The 22,579-nt window shown below is 38.6% G+C and overlaps 1 protein-coding gene across 1 annotated transcript in view; it reads right to left on the reverse strand.

The window, feature by feature from the left end:
• ARL8B (ADP ribosylation factor like GTPase 8B) overlaps positions 1–20,505 on the reverse strand; it is a 52,064-nt gene extending 31,559 nt beyond the window's left edge. The window contains exon 1 of the mRNA XM_029917530.1: positions 20,193–20,505. Within this exon, the coding sequence (XP_029773390.1) occupies positions 20,193–20,315 (123 nt within the window). The 5' untranslated portion in view covers positions 20,316–20,505. The remainder of the gene's footprint in view (positions 1–20,192) is intronic.
• Between the last annotated feature and the right edge of the window lie 2,074 nt (positions 20,506–22,579).

The raw sequence follows: 22,579 nt of genomic DNA on the forward strand, positions 1-22,579 counted from the left end.
TCCTAGATAAAGAAAACAGACAGGTGGTTACCAAAGGCGGAGATTGGGGGATGTGGGAGGTGAGAGAAATGGGTAACGGCAGTCAAAAGGTACAAACTTTGAGTTTTAAAATAAATAAGTCATTGGATGTAATGTACAACATGACTAGCTAATTATACTATACTGCATATTTGAACATTGCTAAGAAAGTAAACCTCATCACAAGGAAAAAAATTGGAGGGTAACTTAACTAGATTCATTGTGGTCATTATTTCACAATGTATACAAATATCAAATTGTTATGATGTACACCTGAAACTAATATGTTATTTTTTAATGTTTATTTATTTTTGAGACAGAGACAGAGCTTGAGCAGGAGAGAGGCAGAGAGAGAGGGAGACACAGATTTTGAAGGAAGCTCCAGGCTCTCAGCTGTCAGCACAGAGCCTGATGCAGAGCTCAAACTCACGAATCGGAAGATCATTACCTGAGCTGAAGTCAGACGCTTAACCAACTGAACCAACCATGCACTCGAGAATTATACTTCAATTTAAAGACAGAGAATTACTGAAAATGTCTAAAATTTAATGAAACACAAACTTAGATTCAATTACAACAAACCCAAAGAAGTATAAGCTCAAAGAAGTGCACACCTGGGTACATCATAATTAAACTGTTGAAACCAAAGACACAAAAATCTTGAAGGCAGCCAGCAAGAACACAATACCTGTGAGAGTAACAATTTGAATGACTACGAATTTCTCATCAGAAACAATAAAGGCCAAAAAGTGCTGGGGGGAGGAGGAGGTGGAGAAGGTCGGTCAACCTTAAACTCTATATCCAGCAAAATATTCTTTAGAAATGAAAATGGTAAAGACATTCTCAAATGAAGGAAAACTAAAAGAATGTGTAGCCAGCAAATATGCTCTTTAAAAAAAAAAAAAAGGCCAAAAGTTATGCAGGCATAAGAGAAACTAACAAAAAGAACCCTAGAACTTCAGGAATTTAGGGAAAGCAACAGACATAGTAACATCTGGGTAAATGTAAATAAAGTGTTGTCTCTTGAATACTTAAAATTGTTGATGGTTGAAAACAAAAATTACAACCTTCTCTGGTAATGTTTTCAATGTGTGCAGATATCATATGACAAACACCCCATACAGGAAAGAAGGTAAAGGGACCTGTATGGTAGTAAGGTTTTTAAGTAAACCAGGTAAAGTGTGTGCTGTAATCGCTAGAACAAACACTTAATGAAGCCATACAAAAAGAACAATCAAAAGTGCAATAAATTAAAATAGTGAAAAATAGTCTAACTGAAAAGAAAGCAGTAAAGAAACAAAGGAAGAAAAAGCAAAGGAGAGAAACAGAAAACAAATAATTAAATGGTAGAACAAAATCCAAACATATAACTGTAACAAAAGTAAATGCTTATGTAAACACACCAACTAAAAGAGATTATCAAAGCTTTTTTTATATATATAAAAAGACCCAACTGTCTTCAAGAAACCCACTGTAATGGGCTGCAATGTAATGACAGAGGTTAAGTTAAAAGTAAAAGGATGGAAAGAGTAACACCATGCAGCCACTAACCAAAAGAAAGTTGGAGTAGCTATACTAATATCAAAGTAGACTTGAGTGCAAAGAATTTACTTAAAATTTGTTTCCTCAGTGCGCCTGGGTGGCTCAGTCAGTTAAACATCCAACTCTTGATTTTAGCTTAGGTCATGATCTCACGGTCATGAGACCCACATCGGGCTTGGCGCTAACAGCCCAGAGCCTGTCTAGGATTCTCTCTCTTCCCCTCTGCTCCTCTCCTCCACTGTGTGCGTGCGCTCGCTCACTGTCTCTCTCTCTCTCTCTCAAAATAAAATAAAATAATAAAATTAAAACTGATGGAAATGAAAGGAGAAATAAACCCCACAGTTACAGAGACTTCAGCTTTCCTCTCATGTGGGCAAAGAGCCAGCAAAGATGTAAAATTTAACATCACCAGCAATCAAATGAATCTAACTGACATTTATAGAAATTTAAAAAACACTCCACTCAAAAAGAGCAGAATACATACTTTCTTCAAATGAACATGGAACATTCAGGACAAACCATATCCTGACCATACAACAAGCTTAAGAAATGTAAAAAGATTCAAGTCAAAGTATGTTCTCTGACTATAATGGAATTAATCTAGCAATAATTAATATAGTATCTAGGAATAACCAAATATTTGATTATATGTAACCCATGGGTCAGAAAAGTCTTAAGGAAAATTGGGAAATATTTTAAACTAAATGAAAAACATCAGAATTTGTGAGATATAGCTAAAGTAGTGCTTAGAAGGAAACTTAGACACTCAAATGTTTGTATTTGAAAATTTTCAAATTAATAACTTAAGAAATTAGAAGAAGAGCAAATATGTGCAACATTATTATTTCAATTAACACTGCTGGGGTGCTTCGGTGGCTCAGTCAGTTAAATGTCCAACTTTGGCTCAGGTCATGGGTGAGTTCGAGCTCCTCATTAGACTCTGCGCTGACAGTGCAGATCCTGCTTGGGATTTTCCGTCTCCCTGTATCTGTCCCTCCCCTGTTCTCTCTCTGTCTCTGTCTCTCTCCCTCTCTAAAAATAAATAACATTAAAAAATAAATAAAAATAAGTAAAGATTTTTTTTAAAGGCGTTCTCATTACAAAGAAAAAAAATTTTTTTGGTATCTATAGATGATAGATACTAACTAAACTTACTGTGATAATCATAAAAGTCAAGTCAGTACAATCATAGACCTTAAACAACACAGCACTGTATTTCAATTATATCTCGATAAAACTGGGGGGAAAAAAAAAGAGCAAAATAAATCTGAAACAAACAGAAACAATCAGTAAGAGTAGTAATCAATTAAACAGAAAATCCATAGAAGTAAATCGATGGAACCAAGAACCAATTCTCTAAAAAAAATAAAACGGATGAAATGACAGAAAACAGGAGAAACAGAAATTACCAATGTCAATAATGAAGGAAGGGATATCACTAAACTCTACAGATATTAAAGGCATAAGAAATACTATAAACTCCATACACATAAATTCAACAACCCCATTAAAATGGACCGATTTTTAAAATTTTTATCTTTTTAATGTTTATTTCTGAGAGACAGTGAACAGGGGAGGGGCAGGGAGAGAGGGAGACACAGAATCTGAAGCGGGCTCCAGGCTCTGAAACTGTCAGCACAGAGCCGGATGCAGGATTTGAACTCACGAACCATGAGATCATGACCCAAGCCAAAGTCGGATGTTTAACCGACTAAGCCACTCAGGAGCCCCGAAACAGAGCAATTTCTTGAAAGCAACAATCTACCAAAACTAACCTAGGAAGAAAAAATACTGAATAATCCTGTCAATTAAAGAAATGTAATTAGTGACTTTAAATCTTTTTTTTCTTTTAATGTAAACTCTATCCCCAATGTGAGGCTCAAATTCACAACCCCAAGAACAAGAATTCATGCTCCACCGACTAAGCTAGCCAGGCATTCAGATTTTAAGTCTCTTTCTAAAAAATCTTCAGGCCTGGATGGTTTCACTGGTGAATCCCACCAAACATTTAAATTAAAAAACACCACCAAATCTACATAATCTCTTCCCAAAAAACAGAAGAGGCAGGAATATTTTCCCAACACATCTTAGAAGTCTAGCATTACCTGGATGCCAAAAAAGTAATTTGCAATATTCAAAAAGGTGGATACAATATCCTATTCAGAAAGGTGGATAGACTGTCCTAAAACAACTATAATGATCTAAAACAGCTAGAAAATTCACACCAATCTACAGCAAAGTTCTATGAATTAATGGATTTGCTTGTGATTTGTGGACAACAGCCCTTGACAAAGGGAGATCTAACACCTGCTGAATGATCTAGGTTATCAATTTTGTTCAGTCAAATGCTGGTTATGTGGAAAGGTAGCGGAGCGAGAGTATCCAACCCCCACCCCCATCAGGAGGTTACTGGTAAACCCGCCAATGTTTTCTGGTAACCCAGGAACCATTTATTCTAACCTAAAATTTTCAGAACACAACTACAGTTCTACACCTATAGCTGCAGCCCTCATGTTGTTCTTTCCCATTATACCCTTGGATTAGTTTGAAGCAGTCTGGAAACCTCCAACAAGAGAATTAAGGACAAGATTACAAGATTAGTCTGTGTTGGAATTTAGCCATGAGGTTTTAGTTCCTGATGAACCAACCAGAGAGCATTATTTTTAAAACTGCTATGCATAGTCCCCAAAGTGAAAAAATCAACCTAATCACATCTTGTATGAGAAGAGGCCATAATAACTGCTACCTGTTAAAGAGTATAACTAGGAAGACCACAGGGAGCCCTGCAAACTTTACATCACATATTAACCTAATTTCTTTGAGACAAGACATCCTGTAGGAATTGAACTGACTCATTCAGAATTCTCAGGTCCAACATCATCCATTAGCCACTTCTGTTTCCCGTTCAGCTCCATTTCTTTAAAAGAAGTTATGCAGGGATTTTTCTGGGCTATCAAGAAATCTAACTGGGGATGAAGATTTTATATAATTTTCTGAGTCTACCTCATTCTACTTCCGAGATGATAAACTTCACTGCTCACTGAAACTGTAACATCCATTAGTGGCTATTTAGGTCTACAATTAAACAAATGTCAGAGACATTACTGAGAAGTTACCCAGAAACTGTCTCCTAGTTTAGAATTGAACCCATAAGTCCTACTGCTACTCAGAACCTTTAAATGTTAGAAGGAAAAAGCCTCTAAATGTAACCAAGGATTAGAGCATATCATGCCAGATGATGGCAAATCCATGACCTCTTATCAGATCTCTTTTCTAACTGGAAGATAAATAAAGCTAGTAAAACCGGGCTCCACAGGTGTATCCTAAAACAGATAGGCAATACTCCCTTTTCTTATCTTTTAAAGAGTAGCCCAGGCATCCTTGACAGCAGTACTGGAAGCAGAAAATGTTTATAAATACAATTCTGATGTCAGACTCTGGAGGAAGCAAACTTTGGCACCTATCATTAGGATATATTAAAACCTGGATTTTAATTTCTTAGTCCTTTATCTCCAACTTGTAACATTTTCCTGCTTTGTGGATTTGCATCCTTATCTCTTCCACTAATAACATCATGTGGGCTGCTTTGTTTTCCCCCAGGGAAAAAAGTAAAGCATTTAGTAACACCTCTTACTTTTTAAAATATTAAAGTTACTAATTCTCTAAAAACATTTTTTAAAAAATTTAATGTATATATTTGAGAGAGAGAGAGAGAGAGAGAGAGAGAGACAGATGGGAGTGTGAGCAGGGGAGGGGCAGAGAGAGAGGGAGAGACAGAATCCAAAGCATGCTCCAAGATTCCAAGCTATTAATCACAGAGCCCAACCGGGGAGGAGGGGGGCTCAAACTTACTAACTGTGAGATCATGACCTGAGCCAAAGCTGGACACCCAACCAACTGAGCCACCAGGGACCCCTCTTTTAAACTAGGATACCTCAGGTCTTGTAGCCATTTATTCATGTATTAGTAGAGACATCTCTGCTTCTAAATTTTTTAGTTTGGCAGTACAGTAGTATGGCTGCAGAAAATGTCATGGCCTGAATACATTTCCCTTTCAATGGTTATTTTTCACCCTCTGGCTCTCTCTGGGTGTCCCTTAAGAAACACTAAACATTGTAAATCTACTCCATTAGCCCACTCCGTGTTATCAGCATTGCTTCATACTGAAACTCAGCTCTTATATGATGGGCAGTCATGAAATACTGAGTCACTGTACGGTTCTCAAGTGCCAAACTGCCATGTCTTCTAAATGCTAGTTCTCAAGTGCCAAACTGCCATGTCTTCTAAATGCTAACATCTTTATTTATTTAGTAGCTATCTACAACCCCACTTACTACCATCCAGGTGGGGAGCCTGGCAGGGAACTGAAAGTGCAGGAAGAGGCTGGAGTAACAAGAATGTTTTCCAATTATATGTGATTCCTGCGTCAAGAATACATCATTATTATTAGTTAGGAATATGTCACTGACTTACACTATTAATAACAAATAGTAATAATGTTAACAACAACATGACACCAATCACTTTACTGGTCTCATTTTACAGAAAAGGAAGCTTAAAAGCAAGGTCACACACACCAGGAAAACTGGGATTTGAACACAAGTCTGAATTTCAAAACTCTAATGTTACTTTCTATTTGAATAAAAATGCTTCACATATTTGAGAGCTGTCTATTGATAAATAAGTAAAGGTCATTACTCGTACAGAAGCTTGAAGTCCGTGTTAGGCTGCTCAAACACAGGAACAACAAAAAAAACTCAATGGTCAACTGAGAGATCATAAATGGGTAAGTAAAGTAAAATACCAATTTAGTATTCCACCAAGCCAAAACTAGTAACCACTATCAAACTTACCAACAGGAAGACAAAACAAAAAGACCAGCAAATTTTTCAGTAAGCTGCCCCAAGCATCATGGCTCATCTGTGATGGCAAAGAACAGTCTGTGATTTTAATTTCTCTCACAATGACAGACCTTCATCAAGAATCAAAAAACTGCTCCCTAGTGGCCAGCAGACCTCTATCCTGGAACTCAGAAACCTTTCCTCCTCCTTCAAAACTGAATCCCTATTCAGTGCTTACTTGAGGGGTGAGGTAGGATCCACTTCATCTGCCATCTAACCGGAGCACGTGCTCCAGCCCTTCTCCTCAAATACCACATCAACCACAGTGATAATTATCAACTACGGAGCATTTATGCCAGGTACTCTGCTGATTTATCTTCCCTCAAACCATGAGCCCATGCGACAACTACTCTCATTCCCAAATCACCACTTTGAGGGGGCCACAGAGTTCTGACAGATCTACAATTCAAATATAAGCATGTCTGACTCAACATACTTAAACAATACACTATACTGCTTCACTCCACTAAGTCAATAATTATGGAGCACCTCCTGAGTCAGGCACAGAGTTACATTTAAGGGATATAAATAAGGAAGTCTGCAGTCTGTAAGTAGAAACAGATAAAAAGATATATAATTGATGCAAATAAATACAATTTTTTTAAAAAATGCTATGAAAAGAGAGCAAAGGGCAATTAACTTTGCCTGGGAAAAGAGTTAAGGCAAGGCTCCACAGATATGGGACCTAAAAAATTTGTAAGAGTGCTGTCTCAGGGAAAAGGAGGATCAGGACATAATGTATTGCAGACAAAGGAAAATGGCTCGGTATCGGGCATCTCATTCTCCATTATTAACACAGTCTAACGTATTTCAAGGCCTGCTTCCTCCTCCTCACAACCATCTTGCTAATTTTCACTGGCAAATTTAAGACCCAGTCCAAAGTCTGCCAAACACACACACACACCACTAAAATTTACAAGTGTTCCTGGCAAGGATAATATAGAAAAAAAAGTATTACAACAATCAGTAAAATAGACTTAAAGTATGAATTATCAAAGAATTGCCAAAGAAAGCTAAAAATGCCTAAGAAATACCACAAGAGGTGATACCCAGTTTCCCAGCTAGTCTCAGTCACAGAACTTGGAAAAGCTGTACTATACCAAGTGGCAAACCAAGATCCTAAAGGATATGTCTGTAAACAGGATTCATCACAGTTTATCTTTTTCATGAACTAGAACATTCAGGCTGAGTTGGAATTGCATTCCAGATCTATCTCAAAACTGTGTCACTTGACCTCTTTTTATCTTTTATAAGCCAGTGAGTATCTATTTAACAAGGAGACCAAAAGAATCATACAATGCTTTCCTATGTGAACGCACTTCCTAAAACAGTCAACTGTTTCACTAACTAAATAAATGAATAGGTTTTCACCGCATACTCCAGTTTTGGAGACAGATAGTAGAAAAGGACAGTATAAGAAATAGTAGGATGTCTCTTTGCATTAACTACCCTTAAGAATGACATGGCATACATAGCCAGTTCCTTTTTTGTTATTTGATAATGTCCACATGTTCTAAAATGAACAGATGTCTTTGAGCACTGTTAAGTCCACAGAAGACTGTACTTAATGAATCTCTTAGCAAATATCAAACAGCATAACTGGGATAGGAGGACTAAGGATCACACTATGTCTTTTCAGTCACATAGTAAAATAATCAGTAAAATAACCCAGTAAGAAAGAAAAACGATATCCTGAGTCTAAGACTAGCTATCCATTGACCCAGCACCTAAGAAAAATCACAACTGAAATCCCAAGACATCAGATATCCTTTATGTTTAAAGCACAACGAATTATACATACCAGCTTTTCTCTTCAGTAGAAAGATGGTATACAAAACAAAATCAGACACTTTCCAGGGACAGAATCATTCCTCTTTAAATTAAATCAGGAAGGCTTCCAAGCCGACAAGAGCCCGAGCCACTTTGAATATACAGCCTTCATTCAGCCGCCTCAAGGCCTATGGATTAGGACGTTTACTGGGCAGCCTGCAATCTGAGTACAGACTAAGGTACATAACCCCATAAACAAATCAAGACAGTTCAACTGAAATTCTGGAAGAGTGGAGAACATTCTGTTTATTCCTTGCTTATAAAACATTTGCAAAATAAGTAGTCAGCAGGGTAGCATAACTGACACAAATCACAAGAAAGAAAATACTCTACAACGTTCTTTAGAAGAGAAACCAGAATTGAATGCTCAACTACTTACTAAGTCCTTACTACTAAGATAAAGATATGAATTGATTATATTTTAATTCTCATTTTAGTCCTCCTATATCTAAAAATAATAGCATGAATGCCCTTCCCAACCACAAATTTCCTTTTTACCATTAAGCATAAAAATACATTTTATACTCAATTCATCCCTATCTCTTCTAAACCCATTCCTCGTTCTCTACCCCATATCCACTATTTGATCACACAACCATATTTCCCAACATTCACTCAACTCCTTACAAATCCCCCTTTGCCCTGCATATCTGATTCAACCACTAAATCATACCTATTCTACTTCCCTAATAAAGCTCATCTTATTTTTTCTTTTTAATTTTTTTCCTAATGTTTATTTATGATTTATTTTTGAGAGAGACAGACACACAGACATTGTGAGCACAGGAGGGTCAGAGAGAGAGGAAGACACAGAATCTGAAGCAGGCTCCAGGCTCTGAGTTAGTTGTTAGCAGAGAGCCCCATACAGGGCTTGAACCCATGAACCACGAAATTATGACCTGAGTTCAACCGAATGAGCCATCCAGGTGCCCCTTGCTCATCTTTTCCTTACTCCTTAACTCTCCCCCCATTCATTACCTCTCAATCAGACCTTTGTAATAACCTTGTGACAAAGTTCCTTTTCATTGGTCTATATATTGCTACTAAATTAATCCTATGGAAAACAGTTTTACTTCATTCCTCTGAACAAAAATCATCTGTGGCTCCCCATGCATACAAATCTACTTTTCCAGTCTCTTGTTTTCTCCTTCATGCAAGTTACACTTAATTCAACAAAATTTCTTGTCCCCAGTTGTGCCTTTGCTACTCCCACTATTCTTTCTTGAACATCTTTTCTTCCCTCCATAATAATGGAAGCTGCACAAGAAATCAGGTATGTTTTGTTCCTCATTATATCTATGCTACCTAGAACACCGCTTCAAATACTCATGGATAAATGAAAACTACTCTACTCTCAAAGCTCACCTCATTGGCCATTCCCACCATGGTCCCACTAAACTGCCTTTCTAAAACACCCCCAATGTCTTAGAGAGGTCAGAGTAAAGAGATTCCCAAAGCATTTTGTGCCAGTCTAAAGGCACTTAGTATTTCTAATTTATACATCGCTACTATGAGGCACCTATGCTACCATAAACAACCCCATCTGACACATTTATGAATCATCTATCATAATGCCTTGCACACAGTTTAAGTATACATAAAACAGAAACACTATGCTTTATACACATTCATTCACTCAATATTTAGAAAACCTATTGTATGCGGGGCATAGTGCTTTGTACCGAAATACAGTACTGAAAAAAGGAGAAAGCTCTGCCCTATGGAATTTACGTTCATAAAAGAACTTACATTTCATAAAAGAGACAAAGACAGTAAATAAGATAATTTCTTAAGGTGGTAAGTGTGGTGAAAATTATGATGGAGGTGATATCATCAGTCCTAACTCAGGAAATTACATGCTACAGACAGGGTTGAGAGAAGCATGTAAAGGTTAAAATTGGTCAAACTGGCCCACCTTCAGACACACCAAAGAAAATTGCAAAAACAAAGTCATAGGCACAAATATCCACTGAACAGTGGAAAATAGTGCCTGCAACCAAAATGTATGTATATAAATTAATTAAAGCCTCTAGCATCCATTTCATTTAATATTTTTTAGAAAAGGATAGATCTTGGTCCCTTGGATTGAGGCAGAAGGGGATCAAAAGTTCCATCTCGAGCTGATTAAACATGAGTTGCCTATTAGCCATCAAAGTAGATACATCAAATAGACTACATGAGATGACTAAGTATGTACAACATGATCCTGTCACTGTGATCAAGAAGGCATATACTGGGCATTATGCAAAGTAAAATAAGTCAGAGAAAGACACTTCTTTGTAAAATCTTAAAAGAAAAAAAAGGACTCAGAGAACAAAGTGGTGGTTGCCAGAGGCAGAGAGTAGGGGGATGATGGGTGGCAACAGGTGAACAGGTATAGGGGCCAAAAGGTACAATCTTCCAATTATAAAATAAATAAGATGTCATGTGCACCATGATAACTATAGTTAATAGTACTACACTGCATATTTGAAAGTTGCTAAGCAGTATGTCTTAAAAATTCACATCATAAGATAAAAAGTATAACTATGCATGGTGATGGAGGTTAACTAGACTTACTGTGATGACTACTTTGCACTATATACAAATATGCAATCATTATACCATACACTTGAATGCAATATAATGTTATATGTTAATTATATCTCAAAAACAAAAAAAGTATATTATTTGTGTGTGTATAAAGATAGGGAAAACTGGAAGGATATACAGTTTAATAATGATTAAATCCTAATGGTATTAAAGATGACTTTTTTGTGTATCTACACTTTCTATAGTTTTTTTTAAACATCTATTTATTTTGAGAGAGAGAGAGAGTGCACGCCTGGCACAAGCAGGAGAGGGGCAGAGAGAGAGGGAGAGAGAATATCCAAAACAGGCTCCAAAGCCCAAAACAAGGCTCGAACCCACAAACCACAAGATTATGATCTGAGCCAAAGTCAGATGCTCAACCAACTGAGCCACACAGGCGCCAAACATCTACCCTCTTCTTCTTAAATATGAATTATGCGTATTTTTTTAAGAAACAAATATTTTAAGTTTTTTTTTAATTCAGCCACTGAATGCAGAAAATACAATTAAATAAAGAAACCAAAACCTAGGAGTCAAACGGCTAGATTCTGGAGAGGGGGAAAAAGTGGGTTTCTTCCATTTCCTGGTTTTTCCTCTGACAAGAACTATTTAAAAATAATAAAGTCAACATATTTGCATTCAAACATTCTCTAGACAAAATAAGCTGTCAAAAAAAGGTAGGTCTAGTGATCAGTGTCTAAACCGGACCTTAAGCCACCTTCAGAGAGGAAACTCTGCCAAAAGCTCTTTCTGCTTTAGGCTGCATGCAGTCTCAAGGGCCCACTTCTCATCTAGGAGAGGATGGGCTACCACACATTATACTGCCAGTTGGGGCTTGCAAATCTATGGCTGTCAACAGTGATTAAACCCACTCTAATCATAAATCTTGGTTTAAAAATTAAAGTAAACACCTGTAAATGGATGCCAATATTATGGTCTTATCCAAATTTAAAATGACAATCTAAGCACACACTTGTACACAAAGCCTAAATTCTAGAGGGCACGTAGTACTGCCAAGGACCACTCTTTTCTTCCAGTTGGGATCAGTCTACTCCACCTTGTACCACAAGGCTGCATTCTTAACTCTCATTCTTAACACTGTGCTACACTGCATACTTTGCATGAAAATGGAATATGGGTTCATAAAGACATCTGTCTTAATTTTTTATTTTGAATATCTATTTGAAAATATATTTGAGCACCTAGTATGTGCCAGGCACTGTTTCAAGGAACTGGAATACATCAGTGAACAAAAGCAACAGAAATCCCTGACCTCAAGGAGAGCACAATGCAGTAACATTTCAACAGCTAACATTTATGAAGCACTTTCATATCATATGCCTTTTGAACACTGTTCAAAATGTTTTTTAAATATTAACTTATAACAACTCTATGAGATAGAAACTACTATTATTCCCATTTTATATGTAAGGAAACATACACTGAGAGTTAAAGAACTTGCCAAAAACAACACAAGTCAAAGAGTAAGGATCTGAACCTCAATAGTTTGGCTCTCAATTACTAACCTTTATGCCATTCTAACTCATGCAGCCACTTAACCATATTCCAAACAAACTCATTGATACCACACTCATATGCTAACAAATTTAGGCTCAAATATATTCTTCATTAATACTACTTTGGTAAAGCTAAAGTAATTGTTATCAAGTAAATTGGTTAAAAAGATGCTTTTAGGATTATTTTGCCAATTAATCATCATCCAAATTTTATTTTAAATAACAAATGATTATTTTTCCAACCCAGTTTAGAAGGAAGGGCTTCAATTTTCAAGCAGAAATGTCACTACTCTGACACCTGAAACCTAAAAGTATTTTGCCAGAATTATAATTCTTTAAAAATAAAATATTCTTAGAATTTTTAAATGAACCCTAAAGCATAAATGAAATTAAGTTAACTTAAATTAACTCTAAGCTTAGATATCATTAATGTAAAAAAATTCCTTTTGGGATATGGAGAATGTTATTCTACTGTATAAACTAGACAAATTATGAAATTGGATCCAAATACAAGATCCAATGTCCGATTTAAGAAATAGTGTAACCTTAAAAAAAAAAATAGCACAACAGAATAAAAGCTTTTTAATTCTGACTCTGAAGAAAGAAATTAACTCACATTATTTCATTAGAGATTCCAATTTTTGTTTGTTACCTCTCAGAAAAACTGAATGCCTGAGTGAAGTCAGTCAGTCCTAGGACAGATACCATGTTTCCACTCATATGTAGATCTTGAGAAACTTAACAGAAGTCCATGGAGGAAGGAAAGGAGGGGGAAATAGTTACAGAGAGGAAGGGAAGCAAATCACAGGAGATTCTTAAATACAGAGAACAAACTGAGGATACATGGGAGGAGTTCGGGGGAGAGGGGAAAATGGGTGATGGGCACTGAGGAGGGCACCTGGGATGGGCACTGGGTGTGTATGTAAGCCAATTTGACAATAAATTATATTTGAAAAAAAGAAAGAAAAACTAAATGCTTTAAATTGTCATTTAATTTTAATCTACTCAACAAATAAGTTAATAATTTTTCAGAGTTTTTTCATATATGAGCACAAAGGACATGAATCAACTTTTATAATTATAAATGATACCCAAGTTATTCATTCAAAAAAATGCATACACTTGAGGCACCAGGAGGGCTCAGTCAGTTAAGTCTCAGGTTCTTGATTTCGGCTCTGGTCATGATTTCATGGCTTGTAAGATCCAGCCCCCATTAGGCTCTAGTGGTTCTGTGCTGATTGTGCAGAGCCTGCGTGGGATTCTCTCCCCCTCTCTCTGCCCCTCCCCTGCTCATGCATGTTCTCATTCTCTCTTTTTCTCAAAATAAATAACCATTAAAACACACACACCAAAAAAAAAAAAAAAAAAAAAAAGTTATAGCCTCAAAAAGTGGTCTCCCTAGCAAATGTTCTTAGATTCTGATTTAGAAAAGAATATTTAACACTCTCCCTCCACCCCCAACAAGAAAAGGCAGCATTACACCATAATAGGACAAGATTAGTTAAGAACTGCATGGAAATATGCCAGATTCCTGGAATACAAACTCCTAATGCAATCTACCAGTAAGTTTAAAACAAATTACATCCAGATAGCTAAAGGGGATGAGCCGTATTTATAAGAGTTGCCTGCAAAGTTCAATAAAAAAGAAAATTGAAAAAGGAATTATGTTCTCTATAGTCTCAGTCTTAGCAGTTGCTGAAGCATAAGCAGATACTTCTTTAAACATTAAACACAGAAACAGAGCAATTACCTAATAAAATAGTTTAAAAATACTGCTGGTTTACTTTACTTATCAACAAAACTAAGTATGTTTTGCTCTAAAAATAACAAAGAACTAGTGTTTAGCTTAATTCCAACTTCATACATGAAATCTATTCAGAAAACACTGTCAGTAATGCATACTTTCTGGACAGTAATTTGGCCATTTGACATGAAATATGTTTCTATCTCTTGACCCCATGATGTAACTCTGGAATCCATCCTTAGGAAATGCAGATCAAATTAATGTACAATAGCCAAACCCTGAAAACTACTCAAATGTCCAATAATAAGGAAACAATCAAATATATTATGACATAGCCACATGATATGCCATAAAAGAATAAATTATAAAGGCATTAAAATGGTTTTTTCACACACAAAAAATGCATACACCATAATTTTTTTTAAAACTAGAGATCTCAAAACTTTTTTATAACATTTTTTTTATTTTTTTATGTTTATTATTGAGACAGAAACAGAGTATGACTTGGAGAGGGTCAGAGAGAGAGGGAGACACAGAATCCAAAGCAGGCTCCAGGCTCTGAGCTGTTAGCACAGAGCCCGACACGGGGCTCGAACTGTGAGATCATGACCTGAGCTGAAGTTGGCTGCTTAACCAACTAAGTCACCCAAACATCCCTCAAAACTTTTTTTAAAAGGGTTTAAAATTTTTAAGTTTAAAGGCATCTGGATATATACATTTTAAAAAGAAAAAAAAGGAATACTTTTTATTAACTTTATTTATTTTAAGAGAGAGAGTGGGGGAGGGAAAGAGAGGGATAGAGAATCTCAGGCAAGTTCCACTCTGTCAGCACAAAGCCCCAAGCAGGGCTTGAACTCAGGAACCATGAGATCATGACCTGAGCTGAGATCACTGAGCTGACTGAGCTACCCACGTGCACCCACACTGGAAATGCTGACAGTCAGTTAACCTTGGATGATGAAGACCACAAGTGGTTTCTTCTACTTTATGCCATTTTTTCAAATTTCTACTAATAACCCTGTATTATTTTGAAAGTCAGGAAAAAAATCCTAAAAATAGCATTTAAGTAACTAGTTTTTATAGTTGCAATCCATTTTGTATCCATGTTCACTTACCACCCATTTTTATCTTTGATGAAGTTAAAAAGTGCCTCAAATTGTGAGATATATTCAAAGTGAGCAATTTAAAAATCCCTTTTGTTTTGGAATGTCTATTTATGTTGAGATAAAAAGTATACACACAAGTAGGGGGAGGGGCAGAGACCGAGTGAGAGAATCTCAAGCAGGCTCCACACTGTCAGCATAGAGCCCAATGTGGGACTGGATCTCAATCCGTGAGATCAAAACCTGAGCCACAATCAAGAGTTGGACACTAACTAGTAAGTCACCCAGGCACCCCTAAGTCAGTAATTTAAAATGCATTATTGTACCAGCTTCATGAGAACATCTGGCTTCTGAGATTCTAGGTCTACGTGGCAAAAATAATGGGACTGGGGATGAAGGATAAAGAGCCTAGAAAAGAAGCTCCCTGGCAGGACGCCTCGTGTCCCACAATTCCTAATGTGAACTGGAAGACCAACTCATTAGAAGGCTAGTTTCTACAGTAAAGTTTCAAATTTACTAACCTTTAGACTTGAACCATATTGTATTTTCTTTAAAAACTGTTTTTGCCATTCTTACCCTAAAATAACTAAATAATAAAAACTGATCAAATCCAGACTTATTTCTACTTTTCTTTTTTAATGTTTGTTTATTTTGATAGAGAGCCTGCCTATGGGGGGGAGGGGAGAAGAGAGAATCCCAAGCAGGCTCCCCGCTGTCAGCACAGAAACATGAGATCATGACCTCCATCCGAATCAAGAGTAGGATGCTTAACCAACTGAGCCCCTATTTCTGCTTTTTAAAGACAATAGACATAGCTCAGGAACCCAACAACCCCTGTTAGCCAATTACTTAAATGTCCAAACATTATAATATTCCACTACTTCTATTTTACACGGACTATCATTCCTTCCCCTAATTCATATCCTCAAACATAAATACACACACATATATGCAAATAGTCCTCAAATGTTAATCAACATACTTAAGATACTTGGATTTAAAATGTTATCCAGATTTGGGGCACCTCGGTGGGTCATTTGGCTGAGCGTCCAACCAGGACCATGAGGTCATGATCTTCTGGTTCGTGAGTTCAAGCCCCCGCACCCAGCTTGCTACTGTCAGAATGGGGCCCACTTTGGATCCTCTGTCCCCTCTCTCTGTCCCTCCCTGACTCATGCTCTCTCTCAAAAACAAACAACATAAAGCTTTAAAAAGTAATAAAATAAAAGGTTATCCACATCCATAAGGAGAGTATATTTATGTACAAATAAATGAAAAAAGATATTTAAAGGATTAAGATTTCCCAATCCACAGCTCTAGGATTCTAATCTCAGCTAGATTTTACAGAGGCAGATAAGAAAAGTAAAAGCACACTGGCTGTAGGTTCTAATTTTATCTCCGCTAATTAGCTTTGTTACCTTAGGAATTACTTTTCTAGATTTTCTAGCTACATCTATAAAATGAGAGTCAAAATTAGACCACTTAATTAAAGTTAAGAGAAATGCTAAAAAAAATTATTCTAGGTTCAAATTTCTACAATCTTTCAAAATATCTCCCTTTCCTAATTCGCAGCAGTTGATAAACTTTTCCTTGAATTAACCTGTTAAGTACCAATATAAATTTTTATACTACTCATTTCAAAAACACACAGTATCTATAAAAGTTAGCCTAGAACACCTTGGCAAACCCTACTAAACATTTCTTAGTAACTATCCTATAACCCATGTAAGCATCTCTGTTAAAAACAAAGATTATTCAACAAACATTACACATAGAGGACACATGATTTATTATGCAATAACTGCCAAAATACTTAGCAATGAGCAATATTTCATACCCTAACACTAAGGAGAAAATTTAATACTAGAGAAGTTTCTTTTTTTAATGTCCAAAGAAAAGAGTACATTACATGTGTTAACGGTCTCTATGTAAAAATATCAGATAAAATGGAGTATCACTGAAGTTTTAAAACCACAAGAATATGAATTTTAGGACTGAACCTCTCTGTAAATAGATTGCCTAATTTCAGAATGGACCAAACCCTACACAAACCTTTCTAGTAAGTTAAACGATATTTATGAAATGTTTCATAACCCTTAAGGGAGAAGATAGAGCCACATTTTATGTTTATGTTCACCTTAAGCTTTTCATGCCTAAGTTACTTGTTGAATGTAAGTAAATGGCCAACTTTCTAAATACACACTCAACCCATCTGTATTTCTGAATCTATAAGTCAAACATTTTATACAAAACACAAAGAATAATGCAGTTAATTTTTTTAAAGACAAGGCTAAATTCACTATTTTGAAACGTTTTTATCTAAAAGTCTGTAACATCAACTTTAATTACTAACTTTTCCTCACTCTCAATATAGTCTATAATAATCACAGATTAGGTTAGAGTCTGACATTTTTTAAGAAGGTGTGAAATTAATTAAGGTCTCTTTTTGTCAGCATCTTAAAGATTATAACCAACTACCGTCCAGATTTTTTCCTAAACCAAACCTACCCATATAATTATAATTCAAAAAGAATAGGCTGGGGTGCCTGGGTGGCTCAGCCGGTTAAGAGTTCAACTTCAGCTCAGGTCATTATCTCACGCAGTGTGAGAGCTCAGAACATGGAGCCTAGTTCGGATTGTCTCTGCCCCTCCTCCGCTTTTACTCTAGTGCTCTCCCTCTCAAAAAAAAAAAAAAAAAAAACAGTCTAATGTATTTAAAAAAAAAAAAGTGGAACCAGTGGTTCACATTAAGTTCAACAGCGTTCCAGAAGCTCTGTTGTTAAGATAATCTAACACAATTTAAAAAAAAAAAAAAATTAGGGGGGTGGGGAGAGGAGTACATGATGTGATCATTTGCCAACAATCCACAAATCCACTACTGGAGCCCACGTTTGGATAAATTAGATTCAAAGAAAGAAATGGGCACAGCTAATTCCCTTCTAAATGTTTTTCAAAACACTGTTTCTGAATTAAAAAAGTGTATCTGCTACAAATAACAACAGCTACCACTTACCTGGCCCATTCTTTGGGCAGGCATAGTGCTGGTCACATCTGTCATTTCATTTACTCCCCAAAACAACTCTTTCAGAAACATATTATTATCTCTACTTAATAGCTAAGATAGCAAGGACTGAAGAGAGGATACAAGGTTGCAGAGTGGCTGAGCCAGATCGCAAACCCGTGGTTCCTTCACTTCAAAGTTCTTGCTCATTATATTAAGCTACGCTGTCTACAAGAAAAAAGAATATATAATCAAGCATGATGTTCATGCTTATGTCTTTAGAAGTTCTTCAAAGATTTACTAAACTTTTTCAGATTTCCGAAGCGTAACTACTTCTCTGCAACCAATTCAACGACTAATTGTAGTGACAGACCTACATCAACACTGTGTATTAATTCAGTTTTGCCAAAAGGACAGGGGATACAAGGAGACTTTAATTCTTACCTCAGGGGATATCAGAAAATGTATAGTGAACTGAGATTTTTAACTTTTCCACATCATATAAAAACTCCACTATGGATACTGAATCCAAAGATTTTATTTTTTTAATGTGTTATCACATGCACATTCCACTCTACTATACCTGCGGAAGAGATAGTCATTTCAAGCCAAAAAAATAAAAACAAAAATAAAAACTTATCACCAAAGGAGCCGAACAAATAGGTAAATTTCTTTATACTTACATGCAACATTCTTCAAAGGAAGTTTGGATCTCTGCTAATCTTTTTTCCTAAAGTCTTACTCATTCCTGCCACTCTACTACTTACTGCACGACTAAGAGTCACACGTTACATTATTTTCTCCCACAAGGGAGCTGTGTTTCCATCATTCCTGTAACCAAACCAGTTGGGCAACTAGTCTATTTCAACCACCATCTAGAAGGTGGAAGAACGGCCGCCACCTCTCTGTAGAAGAGTTCTAAAAGCTCACCCCTGTCAAGTACAAGCACCTACCAGCTAAGAGTGAGTCACAGCAACTCCTGGCCTCGACAGACTGAAGAGAATCTCTTACTCCTTCCTTCACCAACTAACCACCCAAGCAAAATTTAATAATCATCCTTCCTCTCAATCACGGCTGAAAACACGCCAGCTTGTATATAGGTTCCCAGGGCAATTTCCATCCTAGACACCCCGGGTCTGGAACAAGCTATGTTCCTGCCCAGCCCCTCCCCTCCCCTCTCCTCCAAGCAAGAAACACTCTCACCAAAGACCAACTCCTTTTTCCAGGAAGTTAAGCGACTACAAATGCAACTCTTCGGACCACTGGCTCTGGAAAAGCAGAGACCCCGAACTGCTTGGCTAAGTAAAGGCTGCGGACTACCGTGCGGCGGCCTGGCCGGAGTGGTTCTCCCCAGTCTCTCCCAGCGAGCCCGGCAGCAATGAACTCGATCCCGGCCCCGCAAGGGGAACGGCTGAAAACCAGTAACCGAAGCACCAGGAAGCAGCTGTCCACAGAATTCGTGAAGGAGCCCACACCGGTCCCCTGCTTTCCTCACGACGGAGCTCTCCGTCCCGAGCGGCTACTGGACAGACGCTCGCGCGTCTTACTCACGCGTTCTGACCGGATGGACAGACTCGCCAAATCCGCCCCCCGGGGAGGGACGGGCCGGAGTTAAGCGTTCAGATACCCCCCTCCCAAAGCAAGCCCCAAGGAAATCCCAACCCTGAAAAACGTTGACAAGGCCGACTTTACCCTTTCCAAGTCACGGCCGCGTCGAGGACCCAGCCCTTTATAGAACACGACTAAATGGAATTAACCCTTCGGCGGCCGAAATCAGCGCAACAGCTCAGGCGCCAACACGCGCGAACTCCAAACCCCGGCCCCCGCCGAGGCGACAGCAACGCCTCGCCTCCAGCCCTCGTCCCCCTCGCCCCATCGCGCTGAGGGGAACCCCGGCCTTCGGGCCCGCACTGGGCCAGACCCGCGGGCTGCGGCGCCCCGGGCAGGCGAGCGGGCGGCACTCACCGCGATGACATTGACGAAGGTGGTCTTGCCCGAGTACTGCAGCCCCACCAGCGTCAGCTCCATCTCCTCCTTCCAGAAGAGCGAGCGGAACCAGTCCAGCAGGCGGGAGATGAGCGCCAGCATGATGGCGGCCGGACGGGAGAACGGACGGGCGGGCGCGGACAGCAACAGCGACGGCCTGCACACGAGCGGGCCTCAGCCCGGACCCCTCAACGGCTCCTCGGGGCCGCGGCGCACTACTGGCGGACACAGGCGGGCGCGGCGGCCGAAGCCAGGAAGCCGAGCGGGTCATATGACTCGCCCTACCCCCCACGCTCGTCCCCGCGCCACCGTCGTCGGCGCCCACGGCAAGAGCGGCGTGGCGGGTCGGGCCAGACGCATCTGCTGCCTGCAGCGCCACCTGCTGGACCCTCCCTGCAGCGTGGCTTACCCGGCTCCCTTTTGGCCACACCTCCCTCGCCCAGTAATACTGGCTCACTCCATCTTTCTACATTCGTTCTATGCAAAAAGGATTCAAGAGTCTGGCGGCCTCAGCGTGGTATAAAAATTCCTTCCGACATTTGTGGTAGCAAAAGATGGGAAGCCACGACTGTTCATCAGGAGCAACCTGATTAAAGAAACTATAGTGTGTCCCTAAAAGGGAATACTATGCAGCTATAAAAACAAATGAAAAAATTATCTATAAACCAATATGGAATGATATCTAAGAAATGTTTTTCAAAGGCTGCAAATGCCCGTATGTACCTATATAAAAATGCATATTGTATTTGCATAAAGAAGTACTACAAGACCAGTAAATATGGTTTCCTCTCCAGTAAAAGAAACTGGATGAGGGCGCCTGGGTGGCTCAGTGGGTTAAGCAGCCGACTTCAGCTCAGGTCATAATCTAATCGTTCGTGGGTTGGAGCCCGGTGTCAGGCTCTGTGCTGACAGCTGAGAGCCTGGAGCCTGCTTCTGATTCTGTGTCTCCCTCTCTCAGACCCTCCCCTGCTCACACTCCGTGTCCCTCTCTCTCTCAAAAATAAACGTTAAAAAGAAAATTTTTTTAAAAGAAACTGGATGGCCAGAGGCAGGAATCAGAATGAGACTTCTCTAAGTATCTTTTTGTATCATTCTGACTTTCAGCCATGGAAATGAGTTGCCTGTTCAAAAGTTTCATTAAAAAATAAATTAATGAGCACTGGATGTTGTATGGAAATCAATTTAACAATAAATTATATTAAAAATAAAAAATAAAATATCTGCAAGGATTTCAAATTTAAAAAAATCCTTGCCCTCATGGAGCATACATTCTATTGCGGAAACATGTAATATAATAAACAAATAACTCTAAGATATAATGTCATGTCATACTGAGCATTATACAGAAAACTACATCAGAGAAGGACACAGGAGTGGCCCTTGTTCTAGTTAGGATCAGACTAGACCTCTCGGAGGGGGTAGCCCTGGGTGGGGAGATGGAGGAAGTGAGGAAGAGAGCCAGGCATAGATCTGGTGGAAGCACATTCCAGACAGAAGGAACAGCAAAGACCCTCCAGGAGGAAGGAGCATGGAATGCTCTGGAAACAGAAAGAGTGTGGCTAGCTCAGATTAGTAAGGCAGGAAGTGGGAAGAAACATTGATGCAGAAAGAGACAGAGATCAGAAAAAGTAGGGCATGGTAGCTCTAGCTTAGATTTTATTCTTGGTGTTGTGGGGAATTGGGTGAGTGAACCAATTTATTTTTTTTAATTTTTTTTAATGTTTTATTTATTTTTGATACAGAGAGAGACAAAGCATGAGAGGTGGAGGGGCAGAGAGAGAAGGGGACACAGAACTGGAAGCAGGCTCCAGGCTCTGAGCTAGCTGTCAGCACAGAGCCCGACGCGGGGCTCAAACCCACAAACGTGAGATCTGACCTGAGCCGAAGCCGGAGGCTTAACCGACTGAGCCACCCAGGCGCCCCCCAATTTATATTTTTTAAAGTTAACTCTGGTAGCTCCATGGAGAATTGGCTATAAGAGGGCATCATGGGTTGAATTACGTCCCTCCAGAAGATATGTTGGAGTCCTAACCCCCAATGCCTCAGAATGTGACCTTGTTTGGAAATAAAACCATTGTAGACATAATCAGTGAAGATGGTAATACTGGAGTAGAGCGGACTCTTAATCCAAAATACCTGGTATCCTGGGATGTCTGAGTGACTCAGTTGGTTAAATTTCTGACTCTTTTTTTCTTAATTAATTAATTTGATATTTACGTCCAAGTTAATTAGCCTATGGTGCAAAAATGATTTCAGGAGTAGATTCCTTAATGCCCCTTGCCCATTCAGCCCATCCCCCCTCCCACAACCCTTCCAGTAACCCTCTGTTCTCTATATTTAAGTCTCTTATGTTTTGTCTCCCTTCC

This window comes from Suricata suricatta, chromosome 12 (genome assembly GCF_006229205.1).
Source record: "Suricata suricatta isolate VVHF042 chromosome 12, meerkat_22Aug2017_6uvM2_HiC, whole genome shotgun sequence".
NCBI lineage: Eukaryota > Metazoa > Chordata > Mammalia > Carnivora > Herpestidae > Suricata > Suricata suricatta.